Source organism: Capsicum annuum, chromosome 1 (genome assembly GCF_002878395.1).
Source record: "Capsicum annuum cultivar UCD-10X-F1 chromosome 1, UCD10Xv1.1, whole genome shotgun sequence".
In the NCBI taxonomy this organism is placed as follows: Eukaryota; Viridiplantae; Streptophyta; class Magnoliopsida; order Solanales; family Solanaceae; genus Capsicum; species Capsicum annuum.
Genome location: NC_061111.1, coordinates 6,302,151 through 6,321,332, shown reverse-complemented (window position 1 = coordinate 6,321,332; position 19,182 = coordinate 6,302,151). Strand labels below are relative to the sequence as shown.

Genomic DNA, 19,182 nt, shown 5'->3' with positions numbered 1-19,182 from the left:
CTTTCCTTCTCCCCCACTTCTAACTTACTCCCCGTTTCAAGCCTCTCTAACTCCCCCACTTCAAACATAATCTCCCTTATATTCACCTCTACCCTACCAAACACTTCTTTATTCCACTCTCTTAGTCTTTCTTGAGCAATTTTAGCTTTTTGGCAAGCCTAAAAGGCCTCTCCTCAACCGTAACGGCTTCACCATTCGGCCACTCTATCCATGAAATCATCCAATCTTAACATGTTCTCGAATCTAAAAAGAGACCTCGTCCATCGTCCTTAGCTACAGTCCAATAAGATACAAGACTGATCCGAAACAAATCTTGGAAAAGGAATTCGGATCACATTGGGTGACAGTTCTTCACAAGAAGTGGACACAAGGAATCTATCTAGTCTCAATCTAGAAAAAAAGTCCTCTGACCTGGACCAAGTAAAGGAGGCACTTGTCAAATAACTATCTTAAGTAGGAATACTGACTATAGGAGGTGCCACATCACTCTTTCGTGTCCCAGATTTATCTTAATATATAAATATAGACAAATATATATAGATGTTCTGTTAGATGCTCACATTTTCCAATTTTCACAACACGACTAAGTATCTGGTAGAAATTGATATCACGATCCTAGAGGATAGAAACTGGCAGAGAGGAGAACCTTATCAAGCAAGCTAACTTAAAAGGTGATTGCAAAGTCTATTCTTATATGTTATTTATCTCCAACTTGGACCTAGATTAATCAATTCTACATAATCAGAAGGCTCGAAAGATTATCTTATTCTTCAATGCGTATTAATATCTGTTGTCGCACTTGTTTGTTTCTCGTTGTTTTATTTTTATTACCATCAGTGTTATTAAAAGCGACGAAGCGCAAAGCGAAGCATGAGGCTAGCGCTTAAAAGTCTTGAAGCGCCACGATTGTGAAAAACTTTTGGGACTGAAGCGAGAAGCACCACTTAAGTAAAAGCGAAAGAAAGTTTGCTTAAGTGCCACCAGTTTTTTTTCTTAAACTCTATAAAAACAATTACACACTTCTTTCAAAACCATTTACCATGTTTGTGCGACTGTTGGACTCTTGTACTTCTTCTTCTCAGAAAGTTTTTCATCTCTTTTTCTCCTCTTCTTCTCTATTGCGGCGAGCTTGCTGCTAGTTCTTTTTCCAACTTGTTGTAGTTCGTGTACTAGTTCTGCAACACTCTTTTTAGTTCTGATTTGCACGACCCCACTTGTGGGATTACACTGGGTATGGTCTTGTTATTGTAACGTTCAAGTGTAGATGTTTACAAAAATTAATACTTTGGCCTAGTGCGCATAGCTAGAAAATTTGACACTCTTTGAAACTTTTGTATTCTCTAAAGTTATATTAGTGTTGCTCTACTTTCTGTATTATACATATTACAGTACCTTCTATATTGACGCGTTCTACTTTCTGGAGAATCCAATACAACTTGGAAGTCTAAATGTCTATGTATTGACCAGCACATTTGGAAGTCATGATCAAATAATCTTGGATGACCTTTCATTTTGTTTTTCTCGTTGTATATTGTCTGCAGCTTTTATCTTTCTGGAATACCCATCTTGGTATTCACATTTCTGTGAAACTCATCTTTTGGTTATGTAAGGTATAACTTCTAAGTATAACTTACCTTTTATTTTTTTCGTATCATTTGTAATGTAGCACTCTTGTTTCATCTTCATCTATTATGTCATGTTCTCTTAATTAAGAATCTTATGGAACTGTTTCTACCATCTTGGTGAAGAAAGATAAGTTTTGTTGGGCTTTAGAGATCTAAGGTCATTTAATTGGTGTTAATCTAAAAATATTATTGATCAGATGTAGCGCTTTATACACCTTAACTGCAGTTTCATGGTTACCTCCTTATGTGTTTTTTCTAACCACAACATTATTTTAACAATATCATCAAATCACCAAAAAGTTATGAAAGTTGGCTCTCCTTGTAAAAAAACATTTACCCCCTTAAATGAAAGAAACAACTCAGTTTTAGCATATGGTATTTGAAAATGATTGATGGAGATCCTTGTGTGACAGGCTGACGAGTTTACATCCACGTTTTGGTTTTGAGTTTGACTGTGCACAGTCCAAGCCCCAACTTGGCTAGTCAGGCTTGCGGAGGTATAATTCTTCTATGCTCCATTTTGATGCAAGTGATTGATATCCATCTATTGCACAAATGTTATTTCGTATGTGTTTCGTGTTACTGGACACAGTTCATGGATTTCAAATCCCTCACTTTAGTTGTCATCAAATGAACTAACTATTCTAGTTATAGAACTGACAATATAGTTTCAAAATCTTTGGATATGTTAAATATCCATGGTTACTTCAGGAATTTCAAATTATCAAATCAATTTATTTGGGAACAACTCATGCCAAGTATGACTAGGTTGATGCTAGGTTTTTTTTTTTCTGTTTCTCTGCTGCAGCAAGCTTGATGCTAGCTTTTTTTGTCAACTTGATGCAGTTAGGGTACTAGCTCTAAAGAAAGTAGAGAACGTAATGTCGCAGAAGAATAATTCTTGCAACAATATTAGAGAGATTACTCCATATGTCGAAGTCACTGTGTTAAATGAGTTAGGTGGGTCTCACTTCAACATATTAATGAACTTTAAGTGGGATTTTCTAGAAAGGTAACAGTATATTCATCAGCACAAAGATAGTACTGACAGGCGGCAGCAATATTTACAATTACAAAAGACCTTGTACATCGTACAGATCTTTAAGAAGGTTGTTAGCAACACTGATAACCTCGAAACTTCATTTCAAAGAAACACAAGGAAAAGGAAGTCAAACTCCAAAAATAACAATTTAATAGAGATAAACTGTATCAATGTAAATAGAAAACATGAAAACTAGTGTAGTTAACATCAAGAGCGTTGTTTCAAATAGCTCCTAGAGTGAATGAATTTCATTAATCCAGTTAAAAAGCAGATAAATGAGTACAAACTGCTGAAACAAAAGAAGCAAGTAAACATAGAAAACACCAAAAACCTGCAGAACCGGAATCTGGAAGCTACAACTTGGGAATTGAATCTTCTCATTGATAGTTTCTTTTTCTTTTGTATCAAGGAATGAATTAGGAATTGCACAAAAAGAAGCATTGACATACTTGGACAACATTTGCTTCAGTGACTGGGAGAACTTCTCTATGTCATTGAATGAAACCAAACTTCTCAGCTTTGCAATTGCCCACTGGCTTTTACAACACTTTTTATTGAGATCATCAAGCTTATAAAGACGTCCAGCAAGAGACTTTCCACCCATTTCAATATCATCATCAAGAGTGACCTTCACCTTCGGCTTATCCGTGGTGACATGGTTGCTCAGCAGAGCATACACATCAATCGGTTTAGCCGGTTGATATCCCTGATGAAAAAGGTCGAGATATGTGAGTCAAAGTTTTAAATAGTTTTATCACATTACTTAACTAGGTCCACCGGAATTCACGTTTATTTACCAAAAGCACTCTCTCATACACTCTCTCTCTCTCTCTCTTCACAACCAACGCTCTTCTTCTTCGACTGATCGACCGGTGCCGGCGCCGGTGACAGGTAAGGGTACCTTCTTTGCATCTCTCCCTCTCCCCCCCTCTCCCCATCTCTCCCGAATTACTTCTTTCTCTCCCTTCTCCTTCTTTGCAATCTAGCCACTGATATCGCCGGCGGGACAAGGGTTTCCGCCGAATCGACTTCGGCAACGGGCACCAGAACACAGATCTGGTAACGCCCAGGACACGCTCCAGCGACAGCTACAGCCGGCGAAGCTCCGGCGGAATATTTCCGGCGACTGCATTTTCAGCAACCAACTCCGAAGCCAGAATTAACGGTACCATCAGCACACGAGATTACCCCGGTGACATCTAACCCTTGTTATTTACATACTTTTACTTTTACTAGTTATTATTTACCGTTCTCGTTTGCACTGTTGTTTCTTGTGATTAGAGTTGTGTCCATTTGCTAGGCCGGATAGTTTTATCTGTGTGCGATCACTGCTTCCCTGCTGCTTTTTTGGTTTCCTGCTTGTGGTTTATCGGTTTAGGGCTTGGTTTTTGGTTCTTACGTGGTGGAGGTAGGGGTTGATGGTGGTATAGGGTCTTGTCCGAGGGGGTTGGGGTTGGGGCCGGTTTTGGGTGGGAGTGAGAAGGGCAGGGCAGGGGTGAGTGGGGGGTTTAGGTCGGGTGTTAGGGCAGGTGTGGTGAGGGATGGTAGAGGTAGGCGATAAGCGAGAGTTGATAGGTTGCGGGTAGGGTCGTGGAATATAGGAACCCTTCAGGGTAAGTCCATAGAGCTGGTCAAGGTTCTTAAGAGGAGGAAGATCAGCATTGCGTGTGTGCAGGAGACTAAGTGGGTAGGGTCTAAGGCTGGGGATGTGGATGGGTATAAGTTGTGGTACTCTGGGCGCGACAGGCGTCGGAATGGAGTGGGGATCTTAGTGCATGAGGAGCTTAGAGAGCAGGTGGTGGAGGTTAAGAGGGTTAGTGATAGGCTGATGACGATTAAGTTGGTCGTTAGGGGGTTTTCGCTGCATGTGTGTTGTGTTTATGCACCGCAGGTAGGCTTGGCTGAGGAGGAGAAAGAAAGGTTTTGGGATGCGTTGGATAAGGTGGTGAGAAGCGTGCCTAGTTCGGAGAAGATTGTCATAACGGGGGACTTCAATAGGCACATTGGGGTTTTGCCTGGAGGTTATGACGATGTGCATGGAGGTTTTGGATTCGACGATAAGAATGATGAGGGACCTGCTCTGTTGGATTTTGCAAGGGCCTTTGGGTTGGTGGTGGTGAATTCGAGCTTCCCGAAGAAGGAGGATCACCTAATTACCTTCCGAAGCGCGATAGCCAAGACTCAAATCGACTTTTCGCTGCTTAGGAAGGGGGATAGGGCTCTTTGTAAGGACTGTAAAGTCATTCTGAGTGAGCATCTTTCGACCCAGCACAAGCTTCTAGTGATGGACTTGACTATCAAGAAGGGCAAGAAGAGGAGGATCGGAGAGAGTCGGCCTAGAATTAGGTGGGGTGGCTTGATGCCGGGCAGTGCGTTAGAGATTGAGAAGAAAGTGACAAGTTTGGGGGTGTGGGAGAGCAGGGGGGACGTGAGGACTATGTGGATAGGGCTGCCAGTTGCATCACGGAGGCTGTCAGAGAAGTTTTGGGTGTTTCGAGGGGTCGGGCAGGACAACATAAGGGAGACTGGTGGTGGAATGAAGAAGTTACGAAGAAGGTGGAGACTAAGAAGGGGGCGTATGTTAAGTTTATTGAGAGTAATGATGCAGAGGAGAAACGGGTGAATAGGGAGGCCTACAAAGTTGCAAGAAAGGAGGCTAAGCTTGCAGTTACAGAGGCTAAGACTGTAGCGTTTGAGAGCTTGTATGCGGGGTTAGATGCGAAAGGCGGGGAAAAGAGGTTGTATCAGCTTGCTAATGCTAGGGAGAAGAAGGGTAGGGACTTCGACCAAATGAAGTGCATTAAAGGGGAGGATGGTACAGTTTTGGTGAAGGATGTCCACATTAAGAAGAGATGGCAGGAGTATTTCCATAGGTTTTTGAACGAGGAGGGGGATAGAGGCATCGAGTTAGGAGAGCTGGAACACTCGGAGGAGAGACGTGATTTCAGTTATTGTAGACGTTTTAGGGTTGAGGAGGTCCGAGAAGCTATTTGTAGAATGCGAAGAGGAAGGGAAATGGGGCCTGACAAGATTCCGATGGATTTTTGGAAGTTTATAGGTAGGAGTGGTTTAAGGTGGTTGACTGATTTGTTTAACGGCATTTTCAAGACGGCAAGGATACCGGAGGCTTGGAGGTGGAGTACGACGATTCCGTTATATAAAAACAAGGTAGACATCCAGAGTTGCACTAACTATAGAGGTATCAAGCTATTGAGTCATACTATGAAGATTTGAGAGAGGTTAGCTGAGCTCAGATTGAAGAGGATCGTGTCCATTTCGGAGAATCAGTTTGGTTTTATGCCTGGTCGCAAGACGACTAAAGCAATCCACCTGGTGAGGACTGAAGAGATTGGTGGAGTAGTATAGGGAAAGGAAGAAGGATTTTCATATGGTGTTCATCGACTTGGAGAAGGCTTATGACAAAGTTCCGAGGGAGGTTCTGTGGAGATGTTTAGAGGCCAAAGGGGTCCCGGTGGCATATATCAGAGCTATTAAGGACATGTACGATGGAGGGAAGACTCGGGTGAGAACGGCGGGAGGGGACTCAAAGCATTTTTCGGTCGAGACAGGGTTGCACCAGGGTTCGACTCTTAGTCCGTTCCTGTTTGCGTTGGTGATAGACGTGTTGACACGGAGTATTCAAGGGGAGGTGCCGTGGTGTATGTTGTTCGCTGACGATGTAGTGCTGATTGATGAGACGCAGGTGGGTGTTAATAAAAAATTGGTGGTTTGGAGGCAAACCCTTGAATCTAAAGGGTTCAGGTTGAGTAGGTCCAAGACGGAGTATATGGAATGCAAGTTTAGTAAAGTGAGGCAGGAGGACGATGTGGTGGTGATGTTGGATTCCCAAGATGTCCGAAAGAGGGATAGTTTTAAGTATCTTGGGTCTATGATTCAGGGAAACGGCGAGATTGATGAGGATGTCTCTAACCGCATTGGAGCAGGTTGGATGAAATGGAGGCTCGCCTCGGGAGTGTTGTGTGACAAGAAGGTGCCACTAAAGCTTAAAGGTAAATTCTACAGAGTGGCAGTCCGTCCTGCTATGCTATATGGAGCAGAGTGTTGGCCAGTCAAGAACTCCCACATTCAAAAAATGAAGGTAGCGAAAATGAGAATGTTGCGTTGGATGTGTGGACTTACCAGAGGGGATGGAGTCAAGAATGAGACCGTCCGGGAGAAGGTGGGAGTGGCTTCGTTGGAGGATAAGATGCGATAAGGAAGGTTGGGATGGTTTGGGCATGTGATGAGGAGGGACACGAATGCCCCAGTTTGTAGGTGTGAGAGGTTAGAGTTAGATGGCTTCAGGAAAAGAAGAGGTAGGCCGAAGAAGTACTGGAGGGAAGTGATTAGACGTGATATGGAGCAGCTTCTGTTGCTGAGGACATGACCCCAGATAGGAAGGTGTGAAGGTCGCAGATAAGGGTAGAAGGCTAAGTTGTGTGCGTGGATTTAGCAAGTAGTTAGAAGAGCTCACGTTGAGTCGAGCTAATAACCCTAGGATTGGGTCCAGAGATAAGAGCCCGATCAGGCGGGCTTGGGTCTCTTTTTCCTATTGCGCTTATTTATTTTATTTCGTATTGCTCTGAGTTCTATTTTTATTGTGTCTTATTCCTTTTCATGTTATGCCATCCATCTTGCTTCTTATTTAATTACACTTTGGTCTACTTTTCTCTATCTTGAGCCGGGGGTCTATCGGAAACAGCCTCTCTACTTCTCTGGAGGTAGCGGTATGAACAACGTACATTCTACCCTCCCCAGACCCCACTTGATGGGAATACACTGGGTTTGTTGTTGTTGTTGTTGTACTTAACTAGGTCCACCAGATCTATAAAATGTACAAGGGGGCGGAACAACGGAAGTAATAGAGGGAATAATGCCAAACAGAATAAAATTATGTTTCCATAGAACAAACACAAATGATACCACATCAAGGAGGTGCAATAATAGATAACAATTACTTTACTACGCATATTTTCTTCTTTAGAAAGGTATCAACTAAAATATCATTGGCATGGAACCAAGGAGATGCAAAAGATTATTAAACCCACAAATGGAGGCAAGGATCAGATTCTCAAAAAATTGCCAAAGCAAAAGAGTTAGCTCGGTTGGTCAATAATACAAGTAATGCTCTTTCCAAAAGTAACATGATCTCCCATTGGTAAATTATCTGAGCTTCCTTCAGTATTTAGGCAAGCTTTATAATTCCTCTTTCATAGAAGAGACTTTTGGATGCTATAAATGGTGCAACTGCTATAAATGAATCTTAAACACTTGTCAAAACCTTAAATAAATGTGTGTTAATTTTAACTTTTGGGTGTGTCGAGCAGGTGACACCAAAAGATATTGCTACAAGGATATGTATCTTTTGGAAGAGTATTTGACAGAGATATTAAGTAGATCATAGCTTCCAAGAACAAATCCTTAAAGAATATTGTTTTAGCCAACATAACATAGTATAGAGTCCCAAAAATATAAACAGCAGAGATAGAGAGATCACCTTCAGCTTTAGCAAAGGCGATGACTCAATTGGACTGACAGGTTGATCCAAAGCACCGTATGCAGCTTATGAAATGGCATAGGCTGCCAATGCACCAACAGGATGACCACCAATTGCATGAGTAGCATCGTTATGACTTTCTAGGGCTTCACCAGTGCCCTTAGTAGAAGAAATTTGGTCTACTTCGTTGTAAGAGAACTGCACAATTTGATTCCCATAAGCCTTTCTCACTGTTCCATCATATCCACCGTACATATCACGCATGAAAAGCTTAAGCTTGCGGTTCAACGTTCCAGAAACATCAGCATGTGTACTATAAGAACTATCACGGGTGATCAATGAATGCACAAAATACTCTAGAGGATTCAAACCCGCAAGAAAAGAGTTTTCAACCACAGCACACGGGATGTAAGAACCAGAATATTCAGGAACCTTATGAGCTTTCTGAAAAACAAGATTTGATTTATGATTGTTCCATGCAGCACAAGAAAGTTGACGGGGCATTCCAAATGATAATGGAACCAAAGACTGCTGCAAACCAAGACACATGCTATGCTGGACCAGTTTTAGCAGGTTGCCCTTATTCCCAGCTTTTAACATAGCCAAAAATGAATTGTCGTTGCTTGCAAAATTATAAACCAAATTCTGGATATCCCGGAAAACTTGCTTGAAAGCAGTAGCAGAAGCTTGACTCAGGAAGCTGATTTCTGCTGCATGATAGACATAAAGTTCAAATCAAAATCCATGGAGTTCTTGCTCTCTTCTAAGCTTCCACCAAGGAAATCCTTGTAATACTTTATCAGCAGCAGTTGGATATAAGATAGTCGTTTTGCCTCTTGCAAACCAGAGAAGACTTCATCAATCATATTTTCACAGGAATATGGATCAGAAGATATGTAAAGATCATATAACGAGACACTAAATACCCTCATGGACAAACCACTCACAAAGAACTGCTTGTGCAGCATAAAGGAGGTCAAGAGTGTCACCTCCATGGTGTTTAACAAGACTATATAAAAAGATTTTCACTGGCATCGCCAGCCAAGAAGACCCACCAGAACATGTCTCAATTTCCCCCTTACTAATACAGACATCATTTGATGGAAAGCAAATGCAAGGTCTGACGGCAAAAGCAAGCTGAATAACTGTTTCCCAGTCCACTAACACTTTCCTGATGGTGCTCTTATAATAGTAGCTGTCATACTCACCTGACGAGGACAAAATATTTGTAGCTGCTGCATCTGGAAGCAGTCCAAGAAAACTCCAGGTTCCAAAATTAAATGAGCAGCAATTAAGCTATCACGACTTAACGAGAGAAGATTTTGACCATTCCGTCCGTCAATCAGCTGCTGATTCAGAGCAACAAGCTCACTAAGCTCAATCCTAGAATCAATTGATCGGGGAACATAACCATGAAGGGAATTGCCATCAAAATCCGCATGGAATGGAGAACAGACAAGAGGATTGATTGAAAGAACAAAATTTGTTGGAAGAATCCTAACAGACAGAGAAATTAGTGAGTGTTCATGAATAGATAGAGGTTGATTTATCAACACAACATCTTCATCAATAAGAGGTATATGTATAATATCCCCTCTCTGCAACTGGTCCACTACACTAATACGAACTAAGACACCATTTCTGTGGGCAAGAATCCCTACCGTCTGAAGAATTATAAGATCACAGAGATCTATCATATTTTCCCAATTTCACCAAGTTCTATGTTAGGATCACCAACCACAACAATAAGGAAAGCATGATTTGTGCGTTTTTCCAGAGCCAATAACATACTCCAAACCAGTAGTAGCGGGAGCAGGGTCACTGATTACCGATCTCTCTGCACATATCTGCACTAGTAAAGGCTCAATTCAAATGTAACATAGTTCAACAAAAAGCTAAAAAAGAAAGGGAAAGCAGAAACATGGTCGCATTTCTTGCCTTGGAAACTTTATTTCTATCTAAAACACACATGCTCAAGTCATTTGATGTCCCTCTAAAGTCAATCAGCTTTCTGTAAAGCCTATCACTCTCATCCTGGGACATCAAAAGCAGCACGTGATCAGGTATCAGAAAGCTGAGTGCCAAAAATGGACATTAATGATACCATCAAAGAAAAGACACATTTTTCTCACTTACAAATATAATGTGATGTCCAAATTCTGTGATACGATGACTATTAGGAGTTGAAAAGCAGTTTTGAAGGAAGATTGAGTTTTTCCTTTTGAGAAGTCCTTCAAAGAAACCCTGGATCAACATCTTTCAGAATGTTATATACCTAAATGTCAGAAAGTTAGTCAGACGGCCCAAAGAAAGCAAAAACATAAATCACTAGTGAAAACACAAAGTTAAGATAGTCCACTGTTTCATCATGAAGCTTGGACAGCATCAGAAATGCTTAGTATCTAGGATTAGATAATATTAAAATTTTGAATCAGTAAAAAGTTCTTTTCTTTGGTGTTGAGAACAAATCGGTAAGTCTTTGAATAAACTAATTAGAAAAATTTTGTCCTTTTTCCTTTATTCCTTTTTACTAAAAAGTTTGTCAACATAAAGAATTTTTTTTTGTTGCAAATAGTTAGGACTTAAATAGAGAGTTTGAACCAGTACATGGATTTAGTGGATATGCTAGGAAGACAAGTACAGGGGGCTGTTTTTTTTGTTTTATGGTGTTTCTGTTCCTTTTATCATGGTGCCTTTGGGCTTTTAATAAAATATCTACCTTATCAAAAATAAATAAATAAATTTGAGATGAGCTGATATAAAAAAAATTGAATCGATAAGAAGTTAAAACTTAGAAGTCTTTGAATTAGCTAATTAGCAAAAGAGTACAATTCAATTTGGGTTGAAGGTACTTTTAGATAAAAAGGTGGAAAGAGGGGTATCCTTGAACCAAAAACAAAGGTTGAGGGGTATCCTTGAACCATTATAAGAGAATTTACATATCGAACCAAATCAGCCAAATCCACTTTTGGATTTCATCTCCATATATCAACCTCAAATGGGTGTGGCACCAAATGGATCAGAACCTCAAATGGTTCGATTCATATTTATAGGACTCTGGACTGGGGACGAGGCATGGGGTTTGTTTTTCCACTATAGCTTTTCCAAGAATGGTGAGGAACTTCAATTTCAGGGATGGTGTAGGACATGACCGGAAAAGAGGGAATCGGTTTGTTTCACTGGGACAGCACTCTATGAAGCATGTTTGACTAAAGATACTCTCAAAGGAAGGAACATACACATTGTCAACAGATGCTACATGTGCAAAGTCACACATTGCTCAGTTGCTACAGATATCTAGAATATGTCCTTTCCAGTTTTTTGACACAGTTGGTCATGCTCATGCCTAAGAGGATTAAGGATGCTTACATATGCTGAAGTTCTTGAAAAGTTGGTGGATCCATCAGGAAAATCCAGAAAATGGTCCCGTTTGGACAGAAAAGAACCTTAGATGTTTTGATGGAATACCAACTCCAAATTCCAATGGTGAGCCTGGGAGCAACGGTATAGTTGTCTACTTATAACCTATATGTCACAGGTTCAAGCCGTGGAATCAACATTGATGCATCATGGTAGGTTGCCTACATCACACCCCTCAGGGATGCGGCCCTTCCCCGGACCTTGAGTGGGCTGCCCTTTTTTAGCAATTCCCAATCGCAGTCTTAAGGCTGTGTCTTTAGTTTTATATAGCTGGAGTGATCTGCTCCCTATAAACTGCCCAGACAAATTTTTGGACTTTGTTAGCTCCTTATCTTTAGTATAGGGCTCACTGTAATGGAGCTAACAAACTCACTTTTGTTCCCACCATATATTGTACTATTTTCATCAGCTTGATGCCTTCAATGAAATCACCTACTCCTTTTTTTTTTTTTTTGATGAAGTAAAATATTGTATTGCTAGCGTCAAGAAGATGCAAAGATTAAAAACCCAATCTAGCTCCAACGACAAAAAGTTCCTTAACCATTGGGAGCTAACCAAAAGCAAAAGGAGGCTGTTGAAAAAACAGAAGTGGGGAGGGTTAGTGAGTGACAGAAAGGCGGTTGAATATTTCTTCTTCATTTTTTTTTACGTTGTATCTTTCCTTTTGATTTATAACTACTTTATTTTCTTTTAAAGTTTTCTCAATTTTAAAAAAAATTGTATCCACTCTATCAATGTGATTAGCATGCAGTATAGCCACAACAGTTAGCCTTCACATAGCATGGTCGTTCCACAAATTAGAGGAGACACTCAAATGGGAAAAATGGGAGAAGGAGGACGTCTTTAAAATCTAGAGCAAGTACTGGTGTCTAGTAAGGTATTTTGGCTTTTAAAATAAATACGTTAAACACACATATTGCTATTTATTCAGCTAAACTTAGGAGTATCGGCTCTACATTCCTCATCTCACCCTCCATCAATGGAATACTTGCATAAAAAAACAGCGGAACGCATCTCATTTAACTACACATGTAAAGGGCAAAAGATATGTGCTATCCAAAGAGGGTCCTCAGCAATAGACACTTTCAAAGGGATCAGTGAAAGGGCTGTCTAATCATTAAGTTGTACTTCCCAAAATAATTATCTTAAAATACAAAAACATGATGAAATTTTGACAAGACAGGAGCGTGCAAGAAACCAACTGAAACTGGTAAGAAATATCGCTACCTGAGCATGTGATAAACTCCTTTGTAATTTGCGGAACTTAAACTTGCATCTTGCTGTGCATCATGTGGGATGAAATCCCAATAGTCAGAAGCCAAACTTACTCCAGTAGTTTCCCATTGCTTCTTTAAAACATTTTCATTCACTTCAGCGATAATGGTAGTCCTCTTAAACATGTCTTTAGGAGATACTTTAAATTTTGTTGGAGGATAACCTAGTGTTCCCTGCTTATAAGATAGATACAGGTCAAGAAATTAAAGCAACGGAAACAATATTATAACTTAACACCAATTAAACTCACATCACAGAATTTGCAGGCAGATGTCTTATCAGCACCCTGGAAAATGCAAAGCAAAGACTTATTACCCTCGGAGCAAATAGACCAGCAGCAATATCAATATGTCACATGTACTGTACCAACAACCCATAAAAACATGGTTTTTTTAAATAAATAGCATATATTCAATCAAACCAGTATGATGTAACATGCTTCTTAAATGCAACACTGCTTTTTATCTTTTGATAATGAAATACAAGCTGCTATATTTTTTATAATAAATTGAAGCTGCTATTTCCGCCCTGAAAACCTGATTTTTAATTAAGTTGTGGTATTGGTTCCACCAATACAAGAACTGAAAACTGATAGCATTATGGGAAAGTCAAAATGCAGACAGTTGTAAATACTTCAACAACAACAGCAAACCCAGTGTATTCCCACATAGTGGGGTCTAGGGAGGGTAGAGTGTACGCAGTCCATACCACTACCTCTAACGAGGTAGAGAGGCTGTTTCCGATAGACCCCCGACTCAAGATAAAAGGCAGCATAAGAGGCAGTATACACAAAACATCAAAAGCATAGAACATGATAAAATAATATAGATACGACATCCACAAAAAGTACCTTGCCAAACAAAGGACACCACAAATCCCCTACCTACTGACTACAACTCAGCCACACCCTTAGCCCTCTATCCTAATGTTTTTCCTTCATATCTTCCTATCCAGGGTCATGTCCTCAGTCAGCTGTAACTGCTCCATGTCACGTCTAATCACTTCTCTCTAGTATTTCTTTGGTCTACCCCTACCCCGCTTGAAACCTTCTAAGGCCAACCTCTCACACCTACGAACTGGGGCATCCGTGCCCCTCCTCATCACATGACTAAACCATCTCAACCTCACTTCCTGCATTTTATCCTTCACTGATACCACTCCCACCTTCTCCCGAATAATTTCATTCCTAACCTTGTCTGCCCTTGTGAATCCACACATCCAAAACAACATTCTCATTTCCACCACCTTCAACTTTTGGACATGAGAATTCTTAATCGGCCAACACTCCGCTCCATACAACATAGCAAGCCGGACTGCAACTCTATAGAATTTGCCTTTAAGCTTGGGGGGCACCTTCTTATCGCATAAAATTCCCGTTCATTTCAACCAACCTGCTCCAATACGGTGAGAGACATCCACATCTATCTCTCCATTCCCCTGAATCGTAGGCCTAAGATACTTAAAACTATCCCTCTTGCAAACCGCCTGAGAATCCAGCTTTACTACCACCTCCTCCTCAAGTCTCGAATCATTAAACTTGCACTCTAAGTACTCCGTCTTGGTCCAACTCAACCGGAAACCTTTAGACTCCAGGGTTTCTCTCCAAATCTCCAGCTTATCATTAACCTCTTGTCGCGATTCATCAATCAAAACTATATCATCCGCGAAAAGCATACACCAAGGCACCTCGCCTTGTATATTCCGCGTCAGCATATCCATCACCAAAGCGAATAAAAACGAACTAAGAGTTGATCCCTGGTGCAACCCTGTCAAGACTGGGAAATGCTCAGAATCTCCTCCCACTGTCCTTACCCGAGTCTTCGCCCCCTCATACATGTCCTTAATCGCTCTGATGTACGCCACCGGAACCCCCTCGCTTCCAGGCATCTCCAAAAAACCTCCTTAGGGATCTTATCATATGCCTTTTGCAGGTCTATAAACACCATGTGAAGATCCCTCTTCCTCTCTCTATACTGCTCTACCAGTCTCCGCACAAGGTGAATTGCCTCAGTCGTGGAGCGACCAGGCATAAAACCAACTTGGTTCTCCGAAATAGACACAAACTTCCTCAACCTCCGCTCCACCACCCTCTCCCAAATCTTCATCGTGTGACTCAACAACTTAACACCTCGGTAGTTGTTGCAACACTGAATGTCACCCTTGTTCTTATATAGAAGAATCATCGTGCTCCATCTCCACGCCTCGGGCATCTTTGCTGACTTGAAAATATTGTTAAACAAATTGGTCAGCCACCTCAACCCTGACCCGCTAGAGAACTTCCAAAAATCCACCGGAATCTCATCAGGCCCCGTCGCCCTGCCCCTTCGCATCTTGCAAATAGCCTCACTAACCTCCTCTACCCTAAATCGACGACAAAAGCCAAAATCGCGACACTCCCGGGAATGCTCCAACTCTCCTAACACAACACCTCTGTCCCCCTCATCATTCAAGAGCCTATGGAAATACGATTGTCATCTTCCCTTAATGAGGGCGTCGCCAACCAAAACTCTGTCATCCTCCTCCTTAATGCATTTCACCTGATCCAGATCACGACCCTTCCGCTCCCTAACCTTGGCAAGCCTAAACAACCTCTTCTCCCCACCTTTCTCCTCTAACCTCTTATACAAACTCTCAAAAGTTGTTGTCTTAGCAGCCGTAAAAGATAACTTAGCCTCCTTTTTAGCTACCTTGTACTCTTCCCTGCTCACCCGCTTCTCTTCTTCATCCTTACACTCCACCAGCTTAGCGTAAGCCGCCTTCTTCGTCTCCACCTTTTTCTTAACATCTTCATTCCACCACCAATCTCCCCGATACCGACCAGACCAGCCCCTCGAAACACCCAATACCTCTCCAGCCGAATCCCTGATGCAACCAGCGGCCCAATCCTACATACTATCCACGCCCCCTCTGCACTCCCACACCCCCATCCCCTCCAACTTTGCCCCTATCTCCAAAGCACTAACCGGAGTCAGACTGCCCCACCTAACACTAGGTCTACCCTTCCTACCCCGATGCACCTTACCCTTCTTGATAACTAAGTCCATCACCAGGAGTCTATGCTGAGTCCCAAGATTCTCGCTCGGAATACAGTTGTAAATACTACTACACAAAAAATAACATCTATTCTATGTACGGTACTGCGATCCGGGATGCTTGCATAGTATCCTATCTCACCACAACATATATGCCAACACGTTTTATCACGTTATCTCCATAAACCATAAACCTTACTATCAGAACCCAAATTACATCAGCTAAAACTTAAATGGTGGAATTGGAACTTGGAGCAAGTTCATTTACTAAAGCAACACTAAACAATTGTTAGTAACCGAATTAGAAAAAGGATGTATCTTCCTTATGACTGATTCAACTGAAGAATTTATTATGACGTTCTTGTCACAAATAGCTGACCACACATCTTACAGGAAAAATAAGCTGCACAGATAAAGTTCATATTAATGATATCGTATCAAGTTTTAGTACTAAGTGTGTAGTAACTGACCTTGACCTTATTACAACCACAGATTTACATCCTGGACATATTTTCTTCAGGATCTGAGCAATCTCCGATAAGAAATACAGATTCAGAATTGTATATGGAAATTTTATTAATCCAAAATGGCCTGGAAAGAATGCAAGAGAATAAAATTATAATGATGAATTCCTGTGAAGGTGTTAAAACAGTAAGGCATCAGCTATTATCAAATCATCAGCTTCTCATACCTTCACACTTTTTCCCATTGTTTGTACCACATGTGGAACACTGAAAGATCAAATTTGGAAACCCCAAAGCGGGATCTGTTACTTCATTAACCAATCCAATTACCTTAGCTGACAACTTGACATAGAAAAGCAAGAAATGCTGAAGCGTAAATCTGTTTTATTCTATAATAAAATTTACAGAAAGTCTACAATTAGTGACTTCATCTGTCCCAAATTACAGCCTTGGTCTAGACTAATTTAAGGAAAGGTGGGTTCGAAATTTGTTTTTTAGATAACTATTTTCGGGTTTGAGATTTCTAGGAATAAAAGTATACTAGACTACAGTAATGTAATTATTTAGTAGAGAAAAGAGACCTTTATTTAAAAAAAAATGGACACCATTTTAGGACAGACGGAAACGAAAATTGAGATTAGCTATTTTGGCCAGTGGGAGTAGATCCATTGCAAGCAACCAAGAGAATGAAGCAGACACAATTTCTAATTTAAAAACACCAAAAGTTTGGCATGTACTTACTGCATCAGTCTCTGATAGGATACTGAAATTTATGCCCTTCAGAACACCTTCTGGCACTTGTTGCTCTGTCACGACCAAATAGCCATGAGTGACAACCACACTAATCTTCCTGTGGGAGAACCATATTACGTGTGTTTTATTAAATTCACACTATCTCTCTGGATACAATACAATGTACTAAATTTATAAGTACACTCAAAATCACAAGGTAATTCCATCAAGTTGATTTTCAATAATTATTCATACAAATTTCAACAACCCAAATATCATCAAATTCAAGTATGTCCGAAGACCAATCAACAAGCATCAAATTTAGGAGCATACACACAATTAAACCGAGTCTAAACTCCAATTAAACCGTAACCTACCTCAACCAAAAAATTCAAAAGCAAGCTGCTTTGCAAGGGCCTTACCCTTCCGTAAACTTTCAAATGGTTAAAATTAGTTCAAATACATAATACCTATAAGAGGCGAATCTAATGACATCCATTTTATAATTTATTAGTCTAAAAATTCTAAACCTTCGCCTCAATATCTCTAAATCCCGATACATGAAGCAAATCAAAAAAAAAATTACTAACTGTAAACTTTCTAGTTCATTTATTAGTTTAGTTGTAATAAATAGGATAAGACTAAAATGTATAAAAATTGTTCTTGTTACATATATGCTGATTAATTTAAATGTATTCAATTTGCCGACACTTTAAATAACAATAGCATCACATCAGTTGCAATTACCCAGAATAGTAGTAACATTAGGCATATGCCTATTGCTATGATTACGCCAATGATTGGCTTATCCAATCATTTGACCAATTGTAATGGTTACTCCCATTATTCAATAATTATACCATTTCAATTTGTCCCAATTTCTAAAGTTGAGTTCGTAACTAAAATCGTTGCCTTGAGCCGCACACAGCTTTGTTCTCTGTTAAAAATTTCTACCTCCCTATTTACCCAAATATTTGATGTTGTGATTATTATTATTGGTCAATTCTACCTACTTAAATCTATTTTATTTTTCAATTAACCACATAAGTAAATAAATTAAAATTTTGACCCATTCAATTATGAATTAACTAATTATTCAAAGTGCCCGAAACTTCTAATAAATTCTCAAAATTTATTCGGAACCTCATAGAAACAAATAAAATATGTAAATTAGCTAAAAATACGTTTTGAGCCTATCGAAAACATTATCATACCAAATCGAGGTTGTCTTGATCGTGATCAAACTTTATTAAAACTCAAGAACCTAATTAATGACTTAAATCTCTTCTGAATACCTCAAGAATTGGTATTACCCATCCCGTAAGTCATAATTCACGTATACAAACTACAGGGAGAGCTAAAATAGGAAAGGCGAGAAAATTTCACAAACGACCGGGAGGGTCGTTACATGCTCAATATTCAGATCATGCTCGATCATCTAAACTCTGAAAACTAACAAAGCGATTCAAGAATATACAACAAAGAAAGAACAAAAGAAAAGTAAACATAAATCATGTAACAATTACAAAATATTTCAGCAATGCTTTCGAATCAAATCCATCCTTATGCAGTAGGACAAGCCAATTGAGTTTTGTTTTAAAACATATGTCAATTATTTTGCAACCATATATAAGATCACGGCCCACATAACTATCATATCTCGCTAGACTAAATAAACCCATGACCTTTTCTATATAAATAAAATAGTTTATTTAATATTTAGAACAGGACAAAACCATCTAAATTAAAAAATTTCTTGTCATACTTGGGATGAGTTCCCAAATAAATTGATTTGATAATTTGAAATTCCTGGAGTACCCGTGGATATTTAGCAATACAACTTTCGAGAAAGTTTCAAACAAAGTCAAATTTTTTAGCCATCCCCATTAAGCCAAAAGTATTACGTTTTGTAAGCATCTATATTTGAACATTACAACAACAAGAACATATCCAGTGTAATCCCACAAGTGGTCTGGGAGGATAAGATGTGCAAATCAGGAAAAAAAAGAGTGTTGCAGAACTAGTACCAAACTACTGCAAGTTGAAATAAAAAAACTAGCAGCAAGCTCGCCGCAACAGAGAAAAGAAGAAGGGA

At 40.0% G+C, this 19,182-nt stretch overlaps 2 protein-coding genes across 5 annotated transcripts in view; both read right to left on the bottom strand.

Annotated features, from left to right (window-relative positions):
• Positions 1 to 13,026, bottom strand: part of LOC107866157 (DNA-directed RNA polymerase IV subunit 1-like) — a 33,116-nt gene extending 20,090 nt beyond the window's left edge. Inside the window, 4 exon segments of the mRNA XM_047415080.1 lie at positions 3,117 to 3,373; positions 8,165 to 10,011; positions 10,301 to 10,408; positions 12,812 to 13,026. The gene's annotated coding sequence lies outside the window, so the exon portion shown is untranslated.
• A 91-nt stretch (positions 13,027 to 13,117) lies between these two features.
• Positions 13,118 to 19,182, bottom strand: part of LOC107866167 (SPX domain-containing membrane protein At1g63010) — a 17,232-nt gene continuing 11,167 nt past the window's right edge. The window contains exons 3-5 of one of the 4 annotated variants that reach the window (XR_007057526.1): positions 17,097 to 17,205; positions 16,362 to 16,697; positions 13,118 to 13,145 (exon numbers count right to left, since the gene is read on the bottom strand). Coding sequence is in view for 3 of the 4 variants with exons in the window: in XM_047415084.1 (XP_047271040.1) it covers positions 16,965 to 17,205 (241 nt within the window). In the remaining variant the exon portion in view is untranslated. Of the gene's footprint in view, positions 13,146 to 16,361; positions 17,206 to 19,182 lie in introns of those variants that run through there. The other 3 variants (XM_016712350.2, XM_016712346.2, XM_047415084.1) reach the window with 3 other exon arrangements.